This window comes from Leptinotarsa decemlineata, unplaced genomic scaffold (genome assembly GCF_025532065.1).
Source record: "Leptinotarsa decemlineata unplaced genomic scaffold, Ldec_3_MD MMD2_P_RNA_scaffold_2, whole genome shotgun sequence".
Taxonomy (NCBI): domain Eukaryota; kingdom Metazoa; phylum Arthropoda; class Insecta; order Coleoptera; family Chrysomelidae; genus Leptinotarsa; species Leptinotarsa decemlineata.
Window position 1 is genome coordinate 17,485,930 of NW_027412529.1, and position 22,174 is coordinate 17,508,103.

The 22,174-nt window shown below is 35.1% G+C and overlaps 1 protein-coding gene across 3 annotated transcripts in view; it reads right to left on the minus strand.

Moving 5' to 3' along the window:
* Nucleotides 1-22,174, minus strand: part of promL (prominin-like) — a 99,374-nt gene that overhangs the window by 15,138 nt on the left and 62,062 nt on the right. For all 3 annotated transcript variants that reach the window (XM_023161947.2, XM_023161946.2, XM_023161948.2), the window contains exons 3-8: nt 15,266-15,533; nt 14,998-15,185; nt 7,448-7,612; nt 5,057-5,172; nt 2,633-2,798; nt 2,236-2,512 (exon numbers count right to left, since the gene is read on the minus strand). In XM_023161947.2, the coding sequence (XP_023017715.2) occupies nt 2,236-2,512; nt 2,633-2,798; nt 5,057-5,172; nt 7,448-7,612; nt 14,998-15,185; nt 15,266-15,533 (1,180 nt within the window). The remainder of the gene's footprint in view (nt 1-2,235; nt 2,513-2,632; nt 2,799-5,056; nt 5,173-7,447; nt 7,613-14,997; nt 15,186-15,265; nt 15,534-22,174) is intronic.

A 22,174-nucleotide genomic window follows, 5' to 3' on the forward strand; every position in this document is an offset into this window, starting at 1 on the left:
ATATATATATATATATATATATATATATATATATATATATATATATATACATATATCTAATTTATATGTTTATGGGTTGGTTGGTTTGTTGGTGGGTGATAAACTTCTACATCGCTCAACTGATCGTGATGAAACTTGACATGTATAGGTAATTTTTCATAGAGAAGGTTTTTAGGCATCAGTTTTTCTGTAACTCGCCACTAGATGGCGCTGTGGAACAATTTTTTGAAAGCACTGTTCTATAACGCTGCGCACGCCTAAGTTCGTTGATTCTGATTCTGTTAAAACATTGGAACGGCAGCGATACAGCAACATAGTACTAATTAGTACCACAACTACCAAATTCTACACGGGCGAAGCCGCGGGCAACAACTAGTATCTAATATATAGATAGATAGATAGATAGATTTATTGATCTCTTCGAATCATTTACATGACATGAGATAAGTCTAATAACCGTGTTCGGTTGAGAATCAGGATAAAATTACAATACATCTTAATAAAAAACGAAAAATACACATAAAAATACTAACAATACAATAATACAATACATATTTTTTAAAAGTTCGTACATGTAGAGTTGGGAATAAAATGCCTGGTGCTATGTAGGGGATGAGAATATGTTATTTCATTTTAGTAATTGTTCAGTAAACTCTGTTAGGGAATAAAAACAGTTGTCAATCAAAAATGATTTCAAGGTGGATTTGAATTTGACTATATTTTCATTTGCTTTTATTTCATCTGGTAGCAGGTTATAGAAATATCCTCCTGCATAGAGTGGAGATTTTTTCAGGTGCAGACGGTTGAATTTGCTTAAGTGGACATTGTTTTTGTTTCGAGTGTTGTATTGGTGGACATCACTATTTTTTTGAAACTTATTTTTGTGCTGGTGGGTATAATTTAATAGCTTGTAGAGGTAAATGCTTGTACAAGTCATCAAGCTATTTGTCCTAAAAGTCTCTCTACATGATTCCCTATAGTCCAAGTTGAATATCAGGCGAATAAATCGCTTTTGCAGAATGAATACTCTCGTTATCTCGGTCGCCCTGCCCCACACGATTATGTTGCAGCTGATCGCTGAGTAGACTAAGGCATAGTATAAGTTAATCAGCTGACATCGGTAAAAATTCGATTTCAGACTATTCATCGCGAAGTAAAGTTTATTCAATTTTTTACATAGGCAGTCAATTTGTTTGTTGAAGTTCAATTTATGGTCAAGTTCTATTCCAAGAAATTTGGTGCATTTGGATGAGTAAATTATAGTGTTAGTGCTAGTTAATAGTTTTAAATTGTTTTCATTCTTCAGCGGTGCAGTAAATTCGATCATCACAGTTTTTTTCTCGTTTATAATAAGATGGTTTCTTTTGCACCATTGTGCGAAGTTACTCATGACTGCTTGTGTTGAAATTTCCAGCTCAGATAGGCCATCAGCTGCAACTATAATTGTTGTGTCGTCTGCGTAAATGAATACGCGTCCATGATTTATATATGAGGGTAAGTCGTTCACATATAGTAGGAATAAAAGTGGGCCTAACACCCCTCCTTGAGGGGTACCAATGAATGTATCGAATTCACTAGAAAACTCATCCTCAATCTGAACCTTGAGTTTCCTGCCCGTCATATAAGATTGGATCCATGACTGGATTGGTCCTCTGATGCCCATCGCTTCTAATTTAATTTTTTTTTTTTTTTTTTTAAATTTTTAAATATTCAGGGTTGATTGTATCGAAGGCGCGAGTCAGATCGAAGAAGATTCCTGCCACATATTTGTTCTGGTCGATATTTTCGTGGATGTATTGTGTCAGTTCTATTGAAGCGGTTTCTATCGAGTAATTGCGGCGGAAGCCGTGTTGGGATGGGGTTATTATATATTATAAAAATGGATGTTTGTTGGTTGGTTGGTAAGTGATAAACTTCTAGATCGCTCAACCGATCGTGATGAAACTTGACATGTATAAGTATTTTCTCATAGAGAAGGTTTTAGGCTAGCAGTTTTTCTGTAACTCGCCACTAGATGGCGCTGTAGAAAATTTTTCTGAAAGCACTGTTCTATAATGCTGCGCACGCCTAAGTTCGTTGATTCTGATTCTGTCAAAATATTGGAACAGCAGCGATACAGCAAAATAGTACTAATTAGTACTACAACTACCAAATTCTACGCGGGCGAAGCCGCGGGCAACAACTAGTACTTTATATGTGAATATACATTCACTTTGAATTAAAATGTATACATACCATATCAAAAACTGACTTCCAGCACCTTTATTGCAACAGTTATCACTATATCCATCAGGTCTTTTACCACAGATACCACAAATCAATCCAAAAGCTATGCAAATCGCTATCAGCAGTAAAATGCAACTAATTACCAGACTTCCATAATATCGATAGTGACCATAATCATGAATGTACTTCTTCATATCATCAATGTGGTCATCTGCATAGTTTATTTGAGTTTGAATACTTGAAACAGCTTCTGTTATATTATTTAAGTATGTTTTTATTGTTTCCCCTATAATAAAAACAATTCAAAATTGGTTCAGTTCTACATTGACATATTATAATGAATAATTTCAAAAGTACATCCCAAATACACAATTTAGAACAGAATTACATGTGTATCAATGCTTACCAGCTTGATCGACTTTTGCTATAGCTTGATCTAGAGTGCCATTCATTTCGGCTTTGATTTTTTCTTCGATACCATCAAGCTTTTGTTTTCCTTCTTCAGCTGCCCTTCTCAATTCATCAGTGTTGAATTCATTCAACTTATCAATAGTTGGTGAAACATCGGGTAGCTAAAAATATATCAGGAACTAAATTTCGGTCTCAAAATAACAATTGTTACGACAGTTATTATAGGTACAATTGGAACTTCTGGCATAAAATGAATCTATTGAAAACACTTTTCCCACACCAGAATAAAAGTCTCTTGATGCATATTTCGCTTCACCACCTGATGACGCTAACTTGGTTAGCGGTTTCTTGTGTATAAAAAGTGTTTTCAATAGATATGAAAATTACGTTTTCAGGGATAGACCACCCACTATCAGGTTCCACTGTTTCTCAAGCTTACTCAGGTGTTTAATCCCCAAAAATAATCATTTGAAGTTACTTAGCATTAACAAAACTCTTTTTCCTATTATTGTTCCCATGCAAAAAATTTCCATTAGCAAATTGCCCAAAAACGACTCTCCTCGATAGGAAGACTTAACAGATTGTGTCTGGTCTTGATTCCTGGCCATACTGGCCTGGAAGGCAATGATGCTGCTGACTCCCTTGCAAAGGAGGGTGCTTCAAGCAGCTTCAACGGACCAGAACCTGTCATTGGCATCACTTTAGACTTTGCCAAACATAGATTGAACACCTGGATGACAAGAAGATTTATGGACTTCTGGCAGAATCTTCCAGGATTGGCTCACTCCAAGGCGTTTATTCGCCCTTCGAAGCTTGATACCAAACAGTTGTTGGACTACAGTAGGGATGAACTACAACAGGCCTTTTTACAGGTCAGTGTCATTTGAATCATCATATGCAGAGACTCGGACTGTCGGAAGACAGTGTGTGTCGCCTATGTTTGGAAAATGATGAAACAGCAGAGTACATACTCAGCGGTCCCCGCTGAGGACCGAATCAGGTTTTTAGATTTCGGCAGAGCCGTACTCTTACCATCTGACCTGAAAGACCACTATCCATACAAACTAATCGGCTTCGTTAAGAAGCTGGGTTTATTTGGTTGAGTGTGAGTAGGTGTGAGCCAGTGGAGGTGCAGTGGAGGGTCGAATAGACCCACTCACTTTGGACGTAACCTTATATAACCTACATAGCATTAACAAAACTCTTTTTTCCTATAATTTTTCCTATGCAAAAAATGTCCATCCTCATTTTGCAACAAACATATAAAACAATCATATTCCGTTACTCACCCTTGGAAAATATCTATCAACGTACTGCGTGCAAATAAAATATTTGAAATATATTAGAAAGGTACAAAAAAACTAACAATCATTCATAACGTGAAAAATTCTGTTGAAGTATTGAAATCTCATGACAAAAAATATAAAAAAAAAATCGTTTCACAGGGGAGAGCAGAAGGGCCACATATTTGTAATATTTGTTTATCAATAATTCTAACAAACTGAAAATTTCGACGTGTAAAGTCGAAAAGTGGGCTTATATAAATTTTCAGTTATAAATACGAAAATACAAAAATGTGGCCTTTCTGCCCTTCCTTACTTTTATTGTCATAATATTTATATAAAAATACACTTAATTTTTGACAGACTTTCTTCTATTTACTTCATTGTTATTGTTCAAAAGTTATATTCAGTTTAAATCGAAAGGGGTAGCAAAGGGTTTAGCAATTGGCCTCATGCTTGAACTTGTCACATTGTACGAATATCCAGATCCACAAAAATCAGTTATTCCAAGAAATGATATTTCCTCTAGTATGATGAGACACCTGATTATGCAGGTGATTTACAAGCATAGTTCTTCCCAAATGTTTGGATAAGAATATGCGTAGCCACGAAATTTTGGGGCTACTAGACAAGTAAAATATAATTGAAAATTAAAATAGCATAAATTGTCAACAACCTAGGATGACATTTTTTCAGGTTTATTGCTAGGTTGTCAAAGGTGCATAATTCAAATATTCAGATCAGTGTTTTATTGATCCTCTTGGACAACATTACACCTAGTACACTTTAGTAACTTTTTCTGAAATTATCCATAATTTTTTATACATTGAAAAAATCTATTTTCAGTTCCATAAGAAACGGTTGTGTTACAATAAAAAAGACAACGTCGTCACTGCTTTCAAAACACGCAAAAAATCATCAATTACTTTCAAGTGCTAAGTGCTAACCCACTAAAAAGTTCTTAAAAGCCAAAAGACTCCAACACTGTTATTACAAAGCTATGGTTATTCAATGAACAGCTCGTCATGTCCCTTTTGAAAGTTAAGAATTTTAATAATTACTCGAAACCTTCCAAAAAAAACAAAAAACAAACGAAGAACAAATCTTCAACATACACATTTTTCGAAGGTATTTACCTTATTGAAATCAATGTTGGTCTGAAGATGGGAGATATTGTTTTTAATTTCACTACAGTCTGATAGTTTGCATTTTTCTAGGGTTCCCAACAGATCTCTCTTCACTTTTCTCATTGCTGTAAGAAAAAAAATTGTGAACTTTCAAGTGAGGTGGAAAAAACTATTTATTTTATAAAACACTGAAATATATAAAAACAGCATATTCATACTGGTATAGTAGTTGAAATATCTAGAATAGTGGCGTTCCTTGAGAACAGTGAATTGTCAATAAAACCTTCATTAAGTTTAACCTCTATCCCCAACAATAAGCATATATTTAGTTTAGTTATACACTGTTTCAGGTGAACAATTTCAACGAATTTCTTTTTCCGAAAATATTTCCATCAACGAAGGCATTTACAAAAAACTATGTAATGGCTGCAAGATTCCAAAGTGCTCTTGCGGCATTGCTGTAAGAGTCAGTTAAAAAAGGGCTGCCACGCCAATACATACATACTATCTTACACCAATGAAAAACGTGAGCATTTACTACAGTTATAGCAAATAACTTGGAGAACTTAAATGTAGACAATAAATCTACAGTAAACATATATATTATAGTACATACAGAGTGATCCAAAGAAAAGTGTCTACCTACTTTCTCAGGTAGCGAATTTTAACAAAAAATACTCGGACAGCTGGAAGGAGAAATATTTTCCACATATTCTCGATCCTGTCATCAACCCCTAAATCTGAAATGAAAGAGAGGTCGTTCGGTATGGTACAAAATTACCTTTCTGATGATAACCTACTGGTTAGATTCAACTTTTCCATCCATTTGAAAATGGAATTGAGTTGTCCTATAACTTTGTAAGTTCCACAGGATTAAATAAATGATTGATTGACACTCTCACAGACAGCTGCGATGTTTTCGGCAGATATTGCGTTTTGTCGACGTACGGGTGTTGGTCAATCGTTTACTGAACCAGTGAACTCAAATTTATCCAACACATGGCGAAATATGCCTCTTAGTAGGGCAATTAAGGCGACCATATGATGGGCGAAGAGCACGGTACGTTGCCTGAACAGAACACCCATTTTGATAAAATAATTTTATTATTTGCACGTGTTGTTTAATATTATATCCGTCCATGGTGATTGGGAAAAACAAACTGAATAAACGACAACTAATTTGACGGACATAGCTTCAACAAGATGGCCGTTATCAATTGTCAAAGTTCAGAAGTCCATGTTGGAAGACCCTATATATATAGCTTCTGATCAAAAATAAGAAAGAAAACGTGAACTTAAAGAGTGAAAATGAGTGTAGACACAGAAATAGTATTGTTGTTAATCATGCCCAAAAGAAAATAACGCCGGCCGCCACTGGTAACCATAAACCAAACGTGACGTAGCCGATAGCGTGGGAATGTCCAATGTTTCCTGCCGCTCGAGAAGCAGCAAGAAACATGCTACCGATGTCGATGGAACTTAGGCGAAAATTCTACGATGTTTTATTGCGATATTGAAACGCTGGCTGCAAGCGTATTCGGACAGTCAAGTACACAGTGAAGTGGACGTTACAGTGCAGTGCGCGAAGTGATCTAGTAAGGCGAAAGACATTCAAATAATACTTAAAATTTTTAGTTGAAGTGTTTGTGGTATTTCAAGTGAAATAAAGTTAAGTTTGATTATTCAGTGTAGTCAATTATTGGTGAACCCACGGGTAAAAACGTAACAGTATAGTATTGTACACACTATAAATGGCCATTGCTCAAATTTTTTACAACACAAGCTGGAGGCGTTGACAAACTTCATTCTCATGAGTAATGGCCACATTTATCGCCCATTGAATAGTATACTATTATACACTTCACCTAACTCCAATTAGTGCATTTTCGAGTTGACAATATTCTTGTTAGCTTGTCATTATTTATTGATAATATACTGTACAGAAAAAAAGAAATTATCAATGAAACTCAAAATTTTTGAGTGCATTGTGAAGTCAATGTTGATAAATAAAAAAAGAAGTGACGATAGTTGACAAGAGCACAAAATTTGAGAGTTCAACTGTCGTAATGAGTACTAAATCTCAATTTAAGCTTTTTCGCTCTTGAAAACTATGCAAATGCCAATTATGCGTTGACCTAGTCACATATCCAAAAAATGAGCAGTAATCATCAGTAATCAGCATTGCTTGAAATTGTAAATAAAGCCTGACTAAATCTTACAGCCACATTCTGATTTGTAGTACAACAATGACTCACGTGACATGAAAATTTGAAAATTGAATAAGTTGATGTAATTTTATAACTGAAACATATTTCCGCTATAATTTAAATCAGTCGTCGTCGTCGTTCACATAATATAACTTTTAAGAAAAATAATATTGTTTTTTAATGATATACTCACCATCATTCAGTTGAGATGCTGATGCACGTAAACTGTTTGTATCTTCCTTCAAAATATTCAAATCCCTAGATATGTTTGGTATGGTGGCAACAAAAGTATTTAAATGCATCATGGCAGTGGCATTGCTCCAGATAGTAAGCTGTTGCATTACATGAAATCCGGCTTCTGTAATATAAATTGGATGTAAATTAGGATTTAAAAATAAGTTACAAGCTGGCATAAATATACTTCCACATGTTTTAGGTATTTAAAACAGTGTATTTCTTTAATGTCCCTCCCCCTTTTATTTTTTGAACGGGTCAACTCAATTTGGGATAATGAAATTAATGCATGAATACTTTATTTTGAAGTGAAATTGACAGAAGAAACTTTCAAGATGGTCTCCGGGCGCCATTTGGGAAAAAAATTAAATGGAAAGGGGAGTCTTGTGACAGCATTTTGAAGCTCCTGACGAATACTTCACAACCCTAGAACATGAAGTCAATATCTTCACCTACTACAAAATGGCGAAATATTTAATAATTTCCTGAAGACAAACACATTAATATCGATATTTCTAGAAATATTCCTTTTTATCTGCCATATGGCAATTCCAAGTTATTTTTTGTTTATAAAAACGACAAAAATGTTAGTACGACAATAAACATCATTGTTCAGTTAGAATATTCTCCTTTAGTTTTCGTTTTGACTAGTAGAAAGGTACCACGTCAACAATCTCTAAAATGGTCAATTCTCATGCATTGGAAGAAAAAATTGAAGCAATTTTTATTTACGGTGCGATGCGTAACTTTCACGAGACCGAAAGGATTTTCAGAGAAAGTTTTCCGAATCGTCCTATCTGTAGAAAATATTTGAGGGAACTTGTATCCACATTCACAACTACAGGTAGTGTACATAACATAAAAGCCCCCATGTCATCCGTCGATTCCGGAAGAACAGCAAATGATAATAATTGGTGAGATGGTAGTAAATTCTGAACAGTCTACTTATTCCATCGCGAATGTTTGTGAGGTGTCTCCTTCTACTGTGTGAAGACACCAACCTTCACGTTTTCCGGTAAACACATACCCAATATCCAGAAAAAAACAACGTTTGGACAGGAATATTGGGAAATCATATTGTAGGACTTCTATTTATTGATCAAAATTTAACAGGGGAACTGTTCGAGGACCTACAGAATGGCCAGCCCACTCGCCATATTTGACACCTTCGGACTTTTTTTATGGGGCTATTCGAAGCAAAAGATGTACGAAACTGAACCTGCTTCAATATTGGATATACGGTATAGAATAATAAATATTTGTAGATATATTGACGTTACCGTGTTCGAAAATGTTCGGCGTGAAATATCGGATAGGCTGTTCATATGTCAAGAAGTTCAAGGCTACCATTAAAAGTTCCGCCATTTTGTAGTAGTTGAAGAAATTGACATTATATTCTAGGGTTGTGAAGCATTTGTCAGGAGCTTCAAATAGATGTGTCACAAGACCCCCCTTTCCATTTAATTTTTTTCCTAGATGGCGCCCAGTCGCCATCTTGAAGTTTCATCTGTCAATTTTACTTCAAAATAAAGTATTCATGCATTAATTTCATCATCCCAAATTTCAATTTTTTGAGTTGACCCGTTCAAAAAATAAAGGGGGGGACATTAAAGAAAAGCACTGTATATACAGAGTTAGAAGATACTGAAACTGAACTTTCATGACTCGAGACCCTCCAAGTCTCGTCACTGCCTTTGTTCTTATTTTGTTCAACTCCAAGTCGAGTCATGTAAGTCATATGAGTTCAGTTTCAAGTAGTTCTTGAAGCAAGTAGTGGCGTCGAAGCAGAAGTTGAAAAGATGAAAATTACACCACGCGGTTCAATCCGGACAGTTAACACTGCTGGAGAGGAAGTCACCAAATTCCCCTTAGCTATGAAAACAATGTTTTATTGAAATTTTTCTTTAACCCACCCTGAAAAATTCCGTACGTATTACTATTTTTCATACTATCAGGAAGCCTATTGAAGTTAGACGCTCCAGTCATCAGAGATGATTTTTTTTTGTGGAAAGGGTGGTTCGCTTTTTTTGCAACAAGTCGTTTTTATACCTTATGTGTTATGGTTGTGGATAAGATAATTTTTGGCAGTTCATTTCGATTACGGTAAATATGGCTCAGTTATTTATCTAAGTGAATAGAAGTAACAATAAGAATTTTTTGGTTTTTGTGTACATCGCGACATGGGGTTTGAGAAGATTAGTCAAAAATAAATCGTAATATTATTTTTTGTAATACAAACACCATTTGAATATCACAGCTCTGCCCCCATACTACGATACTATAGGAAATCACAGAGTAAGCATATGAATAATAGACATTGAATAAAGTATCCCTATCTAGTATAGATTCCAAAACAGGCACTGGTTAATTTTCTTACAGACACTCTTAATTTGTATCTCCCAAGATAGATAATAGTAGAATATGGTTCAGAGAAATTTTGTAGACTTTGATATACTGATTAAAGTGGTATTTAATAATAGTTCTGATGGTAGTTTTTGAGCTGTATGGTATTCAATGCAAACCGTTTTCGAGACATTCAACATTAATCTGTTACAATAGCACCAATCTTTGAATTGGTTTAGTGTTTTGATAAGTTATTCTGAAAGTGCAAATTTCGAGTGATCTGATATTATTGTGCATGTGTCGTCTGCATATAAGAGAACTTCCTAATGAAAGAGTTATTGATTGATGTGATTTTCATGATTATTATGGTGTTGGTGTAGTTTTGTTAACTATATATGTTGCTGAGATTCTCAATGTTAGTTTTTTTATTGATACAATTAAAAGACATATTGATTTTGACCTTTCCAAACAACTTTTTCTTGAGGTCTTCTTTGTTGTTACATATTGTATCAAATTTAGCTTTACTAAAATATTTCAAACAAAATTTCAACTACGATAAAAATGCTAACATTTCCAAAATACAAATCCAGAAATTATAAAACAACAACAAAAATTAATTGGCGCTCCGGGGCGACTTCATTGATTCCAGTGGCGCATTTGCTTTTTCAGCTGCAGGAAAACCCGGAAAAACCCGCAGTACCACATCATCTGAAGATCTTGATCTGCCAATGTCCTCTCTCTCATAAAACAAAATGTAGGGTGTCTCTAGAGGCTCTAATGAATTCAATACATCATCAGAACACTCAGTGACACGACTATCGTCAAACTTAAAACCAATCCGTTTCGTCTTTGGCCAGGGCGTAATAATGACCAGATTCAACGCCAGAACCACAGTGAACAATGACTACATAAAAATTATAATAGTGGTCTACTAGATTGAAGTGATCATCTATTTCGAACCTACGTAAGAGTTTGGTGCTTCCGTCAGAGGTTGAGTCATGTTTGAAGATCATCAGTGTTATTAATCCATTTACTAGTGGCTCAGCTATACTTGTTTTCTTATAACAGTCAGTTAGTTTGGCGCATGTTTGGCAATACAGTCGAACATCACCTGTTAAAAATTCCATTTTCAGATGATTTAACAATAACCTTTGCACGGACTGATTATTTATTAGTCATATTGGGAAACGCTAGTTGAAGTTCCAGAAATTCGCATACGTTTCTGCTACCTCTTGAATATTTACTACAATTTAAACACGTGAGGATTTTTCCAGCAGAAGATTTACAAACACAAAACGAGATAGACTGTACGGAATTATTCAATCCAGAGCGGTTAGGAGTATTGATTCTGATATTATTTTGCTCACGAAGAGTATTCAACAAGAGCCCCAAGAATTCGGAACAATCCTCTTATTGTCCCAACGAGTATCTAGTGTACTTCAAAGACTCCAGGAAATCGATTGGATTCAAAATAATTTTGGTTTAGACCAGGGGTCTCCAAACTACGGCCCGCGGGCCAAATCCGGCCCGCCAGTGTCATCAATCCGGCCCGCGACAGCCAATGATTTACTGTCATCAATCTGGCCCGCGGCAGCCAATGATTACCTAATTGTTGTTACTATTGCTGTGATGAGTTGAAGAAGAAAAAACAGAATGATAATTACTCGGTTTTATTTACTTGCAAGGTAAAACTTAACGACAGAAATGATGACAAAGAAAACTTAAGTATCTAAGTTTAAGCATATTAATAACTAACAAATAATTGAAATGAATCACAGTAAAACGAAAATACTAATGAGATTTATGTAATTGTGATTTTCCACCGACAATACTTTGTAGTTGTGGATCAATTTTACTTGTACCGATTATCAAAAGAGATTTAAGATGCTCATCGGTTAATTGAGATCTGTAAACATTCTTTGTGTACTTCATCTTGGAAAACGTTTTCTCACACAAGTAAGTAGTACCAAAAACAGAAAACAACCCACGAGCAAATTTATGCAAATTATCAAATTGTTCCAGTGGAAGACTCTTATAAAATTCCAACAAAGATGAATTTTGATATTTGTTCTTAAGCATATCAATAAGCAAATCAATAATTTCCATTTGGACTTCCGGAACCAGGGTTTCAATGTCGGAATATTTCACATGTTTTAAAATGTGTGAAACATTTTTTACGTAATTGCGATTGAAATAGTATTATTTTCTGCCTGAAGGATTTGATATTGGTGTATAAATCAGGGAGAAGCTGATTTTTTCCTTGCAATCTCAAATTCAGTTCGTTCATATGATTTGTCAAATCGACATAGAAGGCTAACTTCCACATCCATTCACTATTTTCTAAATCGGCAAAAGGGCGCTGCTTCTCATTTAAAAAAAATTCGATCTCTGCTCGAAGTTCAAAAAAGCGCTTAAGGACTTTTCCGCAACTAAGCCAGCGTACGGCAGTATGATATGGTAAATAATTTTCTCCAATCTGTTGAATAAACTCGCGGAATTGTCGGTGATTCAGCCCAGTGGATCTGATGAAGTTAACAACTGATATGACTGGTTTTAGAACTTTAGACATATCCAAACATTTTCCGCACAAGGACTGTTGATGAATGATACAATGTGGTTTTGAACCACCATCATTTTCTACAGTGCCTTTGACACAAGTGCAACCACTCCTTTATTTTTACCATACATATTTTTGCCTCCATCAGTTGTTATAGATTTCAAATTTCTCCATCGAAGGTTCTTTTTATTAATGGCATTTTAAACTCCCTTAAAAATATCTGCCCCAGTTGCCGTGCCGTGAATACTATCAATATCAAGAAGTTCTTCATACACTTCATAGCTTTTATCTACTCCGCGAATAAAAATCAACACCTGAGCAGTATCTGACACATCCGTTGACTCATCCAATGCTAGAGAAAACCACTCATGATGTCCATTTTTGTCAGACAGTTGAGATGATATATTTTCTGCGATGTCTTGCACCCTCCGAGCCACGGTGTTTGCTGACAAACTGACACTTTTAAATAAATTTACCTTTTCGGGACATATTTCTTCGGCTACTGCAATCAAGCATTCTTTTATCATTTCTCCATCGGTGAATGGTTTGCCATGTTTTCCGATTTCAAGAGCCACACGAAAGCTGGTGCGAGTTGCAGACTCTTGTTCAGTATTCGCTTTGGTAAACCAAGATTGCTGCGATTTGAGTCCGTGTTTCAAAGCTTCAAATTGTTCCTTCCGCAAACTTCCTGTATACTTGGAAGTAACTTTGAACATGTTTCGATTCATAGTGTCGTTTAATGTTATAGTCTTTGAGAACAGCTATGATTTCATTACAAATTAAACATAGCGCCTTATTACTGGACCCGATCACAAAATACTGAAAGTTCCATTTTTCTTGGAACGTTCTGCATTCACTGTCGATTTTTAGCTTCTTTTCCATACTAACAAATCACACATAAGTCAATTCAAAATACTTTTAGTGACGGGTGTTACTTTATTTCACAACAGACAGTTTCGCTTCCTTCGCCTTTCCTACGCAGACTAACTCGCAGTTGCGCCGCTAGCCTTTATATATGCAATTATTACTGCCATCTCGAGGTGATCGGAATACACTAGCTAGAACCAGAACTTTCTCGAAGCAACGCGGTAATTCCAAATATTTAATTACGCCTAATGCCACCTAACGGGTAGCTGAAAAAGATAGTACATAGTACCACTACTCGCCACTAGATGTTGGAGACCCCTGGTTTAGACGTACTGACTATGGTGAAAGGATATCAGAAGTTTATTGTATAAGTTTGAGAATGTCCATATAGGACGAAACTGCAGTAATGTTAGTTACAAATAAAAGTGGTAAAAAACATAGAAATTTTCATTTCTCTTTTCAATATCAGAATGAATTAATAGGTTTGTATGATTTTTGAATAGCATTTCATTTATTAGTTTGTAAGAATCTTTCGGAGGAATTTGGAATTAAGTGGAAGGTGAATATTGGAGATGATTTTATTAGTTTCTGCAAGTTTTTGATAATGAACGAAGATTAGAATTTGGTGTGGTTTCTAATGGTGTTTGGAATTTTATGATTTTTGGATGAAACGAAGATGCTGTTAGAAATGATACTACTGGTCTGATGGAATGATGTTGTTGGACATTTTTTGGTATCTGTTTTCAGGTCTGATGAGGGGGGTTGCTTGTTGAATGGAGTTTTTTACTATGATCTGAAATTTGTTGGTTGGATTTTTGGTTAAAGTTACAGCTGAACTGGTTTGTATGAAGTCGAGTGTTTTGTTTATGTAAATGTCATCGGGAACAGCAATTACTGTGTTACCTTTGTGTGCTTTCGTGAATGTGTTGTTGTTGTTAGTATTGATATTCTGTTTCATCGATTTTAGTGTTTTCTATTCGGAATTGTGATTTTATGAAAAGAAAAGACTGTTTTTGATGATGTGTGCTGCTCTCTGTTTGAGGTTACTGCCTGGGATTGTCTGCAATTTCTGTTTCGATTCCTAAAATTTTTATGTTTCGTGTTGAATCGGGTGGTTTGATGTTAAGTTTGAAAATTGTTTGTGGTGAGATTATTATTTTTTATCAAGTAGCGGATCAGAGTTTTTATACATCATGAAGAAAAAAAATTGAAACTTTCTATGTTTTTATACACATAACTTTCCTCTTAAATCACTCTGTTCATTGGTGAAAACCGTGTGAAAATCCGTTCGGTATTTTTAAGTTAATGGCGTTTAGTGGATCAGCAGACATGGTGAGGAACTTTAATTTACGATATGTAATGTATGTAGAACTATGATGAATAGTACCGAAGTGTTGAAAAAAGCATTTATTTTTACGGTTGCAGTGAGACTTCTTCCGAATAGAAACAACAGACACTGATTAATAATTTCAGTACTATATGTACTGCCAAAATCAGAATAAAATGTTTGACTGACTGAATATACTGAATATAAAGTGAGAACAGACAAAGTTGAAGATAAACGACCCTGCTGTAAGTTGAAAGCCAATTAGTAAATGTGCTTTGTAAAATACCTTTTTGGTACAAACGTGCTCCTAAAACTTACTCACTACATAATAAAGGTTTTGCGATTTTGTTTCATACGTTCATAGAAGATGATACATCAAAATGTCAACGAAAAATCCATACATAAAAATACTTACGTTGAATTGTAGCTTTGAATAATTTGGAAAACTCTTGATAATTCTGCACGCATAAGTTCGTTGCTTGAGTTTTTATACTTTCAAGATATGAAACGGAGTCTTTCTTTACATTCCTGGCATTTTCCGAGAACCCCTCTATTCCATTCTGTAACTGTTGATTACTCGCAAAGGCGCAAACTACACAGAAACTAAAAAGAAACAAAGAAAATGTACCCTGAGCATCACTGTAACTCGAAAATATTGAAAAATTATAATCTGAATAACTTACAGCAATGCAGTTCCCAATATTATTAAAAGAGATCCTTGGCATACTTTTTTGCAGAGGTCCCTTTTCTTGTCGCAAGGTTGAGATCTGGCACCACAATTTCCACAACATCGGCAGCAGCAGAAAAATAATCCAAAAAACGGCACGAGAATGGTTATCAAAATCAGCAGGAGAACGATCAACAGGAGTCCCCAGTAATGTTTCAGCACTTGACCAATGGAAATGTCATCGTTCAATATTATGTTGCTTTTAGCATCCAATAACACTAAATCTGAAAAAAAAATCGATTAACATATGGATAAGCTGTAATTTTTTTGTGTTTTGCAAATAAAACAAAAATATTAAACTGTTTACGAATATTTTCATAAATTTCAATCGGTTCAAATGAAATAAAACGTTTATACGAGTTTCAGTACATTTTGCTTTTAATTGAAGTACCTATCAGAAATCTTCGAATGGGAGAGATCTACGTGGACTGTTCAAAAGTTAAGGTGGATTTTCTAATTTCGCGAGAGCTGGTACATTCGATTAGATTTTTTTTTATACACTCAACTCCTACATATGTTCAAAGTTTCAGCTATTTAGCATGTGTAGTTTGTTGGTGAGAAGCATAAAAGTTAGAAGTGTTTTGCATCAAATTTCGCGTAAAAAACGGAATCAAGTGTTCAAAAATACTTGAAATGTTGACAGTGGCATACGGTGCTCCGAATCAAAAAAATGTTTACAAATGGTAGGTACTATCTTTTCACAGAATGGTTATATCTCATAAATAGTGGCTCGTAGAAAAAAAAGGATAAATACATTTTTTGTAGATAATTTTATGATCTAGAATTTTTGTCTCAAGTATTTTTATGATAATCTTACTGTTTTGCTGAAAATCGCGAAAAACTCATTTTTTTGACCTTTGACCTTGAATAAAAATTTTCCATACAGGAGAAAGATGGGGAACTTTTAAATTCCATTTTTAATCATATTTTAAACAATCTTACTGATTTTCAGCTTAGTGGGAACTTAGGTAGCTTCGAATGTCTGAATTAACCGGACTAATAGTTGGAACCTTGAGGTACTTAGATACAGTTTGTCAAATCTAGGAAGCGACTTCAATGTCTCGATTTGGGACCTTCCCTAAGATGCGCGTTCGTTAGGAGACTGTGTGTAAGCGAGAGACAGACAGGGAGATATAATTCTCAAGTCTCTTCCTAGTTTTGACAAGCTGTACGTGAGCTTACGAGATATTTTTTAGAAAGGTACTCTTTGAATTCACATACCACATTTATCATGAAAATATAATTTCATCAATTTCACTAGGTATCCACGAAACGTTTTTACTTGCTCTTTGAAAAACCAAAGGCGTTCGTTGTCGAGACAAAATAAAATAAGATTCAGCTCAGATTGCCTTGGACAAAATCATCTGGAGGTGATTTGTTTGAAATATTTTTCATTAGGATCTTCGAGAATACTCTTAGAATTACTTTGGTCCCAAATATACAGGAAACAACTGGTTGATTTTTGTTGCTGGGAGAAGCGAGAAATTTTCAACCCAAATGGATCTAGGTGATGAGCGAAAATTCGCTTCTATCAACTAAGAAGAAGCCAATATCCGTCATGTACTTGTTTCCACAAATATTAGAAACATGTCTGCAGAATAGAAGTTATGGACAACAGCAGAGCAGATGTGATCCAAAATAATTGATAGTTTGACAATTTCAAATCGATACCCAATTGGCTAAGTATTTTTCATAACGGATTTTTCGGTAATACTGACTTTCATCATTGCGAATGTACCAATAGAAGCAACACTGAATCTTTCTGGAGGAGAACCTACGACGCTGTTTTGCATGTCTTTGTACGTGATGTTTTGACTACGATATTTCCCCCAAAAATTCACCTATGTTTGGCTAACTAATAAATGAACCGTGATCGACTTATACGCGTATACTCTCGATTAATTATAACTTAAAACAAAATTCCGGTTTCCCTTTTCTTTTACTGATTAGAAGGGGGGTGGGTCTCTCTATTCGCCCGGACAGAATTCGCCATTGAACAGACTTCCGAATTGAGACCAATAAGCGTACAAGACAGGTATCACAATAAAAACGGTTTTAAATCGGTTCATGGAAAAAAGAATATGCTTATTGGAACAAGAAAGTATTTTAAGCTGATTTCTAAGATATTGGGGTGCATTCAGTAATACAGTTGGGACGATTGAAGAATGCACATGCGAATTCTGCATCGGGGCGTCTATATACCTAATAGTGACTTCGATAGTAGTTTGGGAATACTGAGAAGAACTGAACGAACTGGTTGATTTGAACATATCAACTCTACACCAGGACACTCAGAAGTTACATTCATGGGGCCTGAATAAGCTGTGGGAATACCAAAATCTTTAGTGCGGGACTAGTTCGGTTGACGGGTCAATAAAAATGAGGTTGCAGTATTTTCTAGAAACTTGGAAGAAATGGACACTTCACAGGGAACCCAAGCAGCAAAAAAGTTGAACTTTCCTTTCATTGAACAAAGTTATTTTTTGCCTCATAATAGTTCTAATATTACTAGGAGTTTAATAAAAAAACACTCGTTTGTTACTTAAATATCCACAATATATCGCTATTCCTATACTTTTTTGAGAAAACTACAAATAGTAATATACAGGGTATTTCAAATTCGATTCCCACCATTGGGAATGCGGAAACTATGATAGATACGAAGATAATTGGGACAAAGTTGCGCATTTACTTGACTAATAATATGCCGTTGAGAAAGTCCTGAAATTCCGAGTATATCCGGAGATATCCGGATTTAGTATTAACGTGGGCAGGAATTTACGAAGATAGAATTTTGGGTCCTCATTTATTTGACGGAATTCTGAATGGAGAAACCTATCACAAGTTTTTAATGTTGTTTTTCGAAGACTATTTGGATGATCTACCTTTGTCTAACTATAACATGATGGTGCTCCACCGCACACTACCAGACGGTTATCTGATTATCTGACTAAAAGTATTGGTGATAAATGGATAGGGAATAATGGGCCGGTGAGGTGGCCAGCAAGGTCTCCAGACTTAAGTGTTATGGATACATTCTTATGGGGTACACTGAAAAATAGAGTTTATTGTCGGAGGGAATATCAAAAGATTGAGGACCTTCAACACAGCATGGTTAGAGAGTTCGGAAGATTGAGGAGGAGGGAAATTAATCGTGCAGTGAATAATATTTGGAGACGGGCACAGTTGTGTTACCAAGGCCAGCACTTTGAGCATTTTCTGTGATTTACTTTTGTCTTTACATTCTAGTTAATTATTGTTAGTTGTTCAAAGTTCTATTTTCATTGAAAAGTTGATTGTTGATTCTGTCCCCGTATTGTATTTTTTCATTGGCTCTTCAAACGAACCAAGCTCGGTGAGATTTTGATCCAATAACTTGAACATAGTTCGATGTTATCGTCTTTCGAGTTACAAGTTTAAATACACTTCCGATGTCCTAACACTTTCTATCGTGTTTGTAATAAATTTGTATCGTATATCTTTTTTCTTTATTCGTGAAAGCCATTTTTCGCCAAAAATTCAATGACTTGCACAGTAACAAAATGTCACTGAGTGTAACAAATTGAAAGTCAAATTTAGAAACATTAAAGTCAAAGCCTATTATGATAAGAATTAATTTTTTCAATATTTCCAATTTTTCGAAAAAGAATGATAACTTATGATACATCATTGAAAAGGTAAAATCTGGTTCTATTCAATACAGAAAGAATCCAATGTAGGGCCCATAAGAAAAAATTAAGTTAATGATGGTGGCCGGAAGACGAAACGTCGGATATCAAATTTGAAAACACCATTATGTAACAGGGAAAAAGTGGCAATGTGGAACTGCAATTTATTTTCGAATCCTTCGAAAAATAAAGCAAAAAAAAATAAAAACCATTTTTCGAAATTTCAGTTTTTTTCGGATATCTCCGGATATACTCGTAATTTCAGAACTTTCTCAAAGGCATATTGTTAGTCAGGTAAATGCGCAACTTTGCCCCAATTTGACAATCTTCGTATCTCTCATAGTTTCCGAGATCCCAAGGGTGAGGATCGAATTTGAAACACCCTGTATTGAGGATATTTGGATGTTGTTTCGTTTAATTCCTAGTAATCATGGATATCCACCAAGTATAGTTCTAATTATTTATTAAAAAATATCGATGATTCCTTGCTCTTTAAACAAAAATCTATATAGGTAACACGACTTATTTAAAAAAAAAATACGCAAGTTATCCGATCCATAAAATTAATTTATGAGTAGTTTTCTGCAAAAACTCAAGACTTTCATGTCATCATCATACCCATTAATACTCTACAGTCATCAAAAGATTCTTAATGCTGCAGTTACCTAACATTTGTTAGAATGAATGCTATTGTTACCTAAATCGCGAATCCATTAAGTAAATAACTGGTTTCAATTTACCGATAACATATCGATGGACCGGAAAACTGAGACCTAGATTAAAAGCAATTCTACTTTCACTGTGATCGTTCAAAGAAGTGGGTTAACAATAAATGATTACTAGGTTTTTTATTTAGTATCTATTAGAACTATACATAGATATTCTAATTACGTATATTCCTGAAACATTGCTTGTGGTTATCCAGTACAATTTCCATTTGTGTAGTTAATTCGAAAAAACAGACACATTCCCTGTTCTTTACTATTATACAAAAAAGAAATATATCATCATATACGATCCAGCATGAGTTTTATTCAAACAGTTTTCAACTGAGATAGAAAAGACATCAATTGCACTCATATTTAGTATCCTTCAATCTGCCAATGATATTTGCCCTGAAGTTAAACCTGAATGACTTTTTTACAGTAACCACTAGGACATGTCATATTTTGTTGATGTTTCTTCTTTTGGACAACACCCGACAGCGCTGTTTCGACCAGCCATAGCTCTCATCAGGAGTGTTAAGCTGAACCAAAAATGTATTACTAACAGCCATCTCAAAGCCAACTCAAAGTGTTTTCTGCGTATCTACATTTTGCAAGAAGGAGGTTACTTGTTCTTTCGTTAGCCAGGCTAGATTTGAAACTAATCAAACCATATCAGCTGCAGGTACTTGTAAAACAAGTTAACTAGGCAACTTAAAAGAAAATAAGTACTAAGTTAAATTCTATGTGGCTTAAAAATATTAATTCAATTATTAAAGGTATAGTATACCTTATCTACGTATTAATTTATACTGGGTATACGTATACAACATATTACAATATTTGAAGGTCCGAGATTCGAACTTTGAAGGGTCCGCAAACCGGCCGCAGTCTGCCTGTTGTTGACCGCTGATCTAAAGCAAGGGTGGCCAACCTTTTCGACACTTGGGCCAAAATTCGGAAGTAAGAGTTTTACCCTGGGCCGCACTACCAAATTTTATGTGTAGTGCGCGCCAGATAAGTCTGCGCACAGTCAAAATCGGATACTAATTTTTCTTATTAGAACTTAGAGCTTAGAACAAAAAAATGTACTGTAACTAGCAAAGAAAACACCCCAGTCACGCGCAGAGTTATCTGGCACGCACTTTAAGCAGCGCACCAAAAAACATATTTGGAGTCTTTTTAAATAAAGCAAATTTCTTAGGAACAAAATGTATTAAGTGACACATTTTTATTTCTGCATAATTCTCGAACAAAATATTTTAAGTTACACATTTTAATTCTGCACAATTCTGTTAGGTAACTAGATAGTAAATTAATGGGATATCTGACTTTGTTTATCAGGGCTAAGCTGATTAATGTCAACTTCGACTGATGTCGTTGCTACCCGCAAACAATTTTCAAGATGAGGGTCAGTAATCCGTGTTCTCATTTGAGATTTATTATGCTTCATTCTACTAAAAAGTTGTTCACACATGTAAGTATTACCAAATAATGAAATCATAAACAGAGCATGTTTGTAAAACGCAGGATATTTCTCCTTTATCAAAATAATTTTTATAGAATTCTTCCAAGCCAACCTGATTGAATTATTCTTTTAGCTGTGCATCACATATTGCATTTAGCAACATCCCATTTGTAAATGACCCGGCAAGGAACTTACATCTGTATAAAATGGTGTTGTAAATGCAGAAAAAAGCAGTCGATGCATATTAAAATCTAGGAATCGGCTTTCGAATTCGGTTTTTAAATCAGATGTTAGAGATGCGTATTTAGCCGCCGGCAGCCGCGTCCTCCCCGCAAAAAGTAGGTAAAGGCTCGCGCAAACCGGAGCGGCCGCGAACGCGGTGGCGATGCGGTCGCAAAGCGAACAAAACCACCGCACACCAATGCGTTCAAAGTGTAAGAAACGATATGGATTTTGAAGAGGAAACGTTGCTTCTCGCCATGTTAATTGACGAAGATCGTGAACCTCAAAAGTAAGTATGAACTAATCTTGTTTCTTAATAAATAGGTATAGTTATAAAATTGACCTGTATATTTTTTTGTAGAAAGAAACGAAGAATTTGGATTCACGATATTAACTTAACTCGTGAAATTCAAGGAGAATTTCACACATTATATCACGAACTAAGAGAGGACGAACAGCGCTTTTTAATATATTTCAGGATGACTGTAGAATGTTTCGATGAAATATTAGATCTCATAAAAGAGGACATAACAAAACAGTTTACTCATTACAGAGAACCTATAGGACCAGCTGAACGACTAGCTGTAACACTTAGTAAGTAACTAACGAAATAATTATTTTTAAAACATAATTTTTATTTGTTGAACAAGTAAATAACGAAATAAGTATCTGCCTAATTAAGTATTGCACATGTTTTAAATGTTGGACGGGAATTTCGTTAGTGAAGTTCCAAATCTTTCATACCAATCTACAGAAGATTCACTGTCGTGAAAATTGGATTCTGATGATCCCGGTCTGTCCAG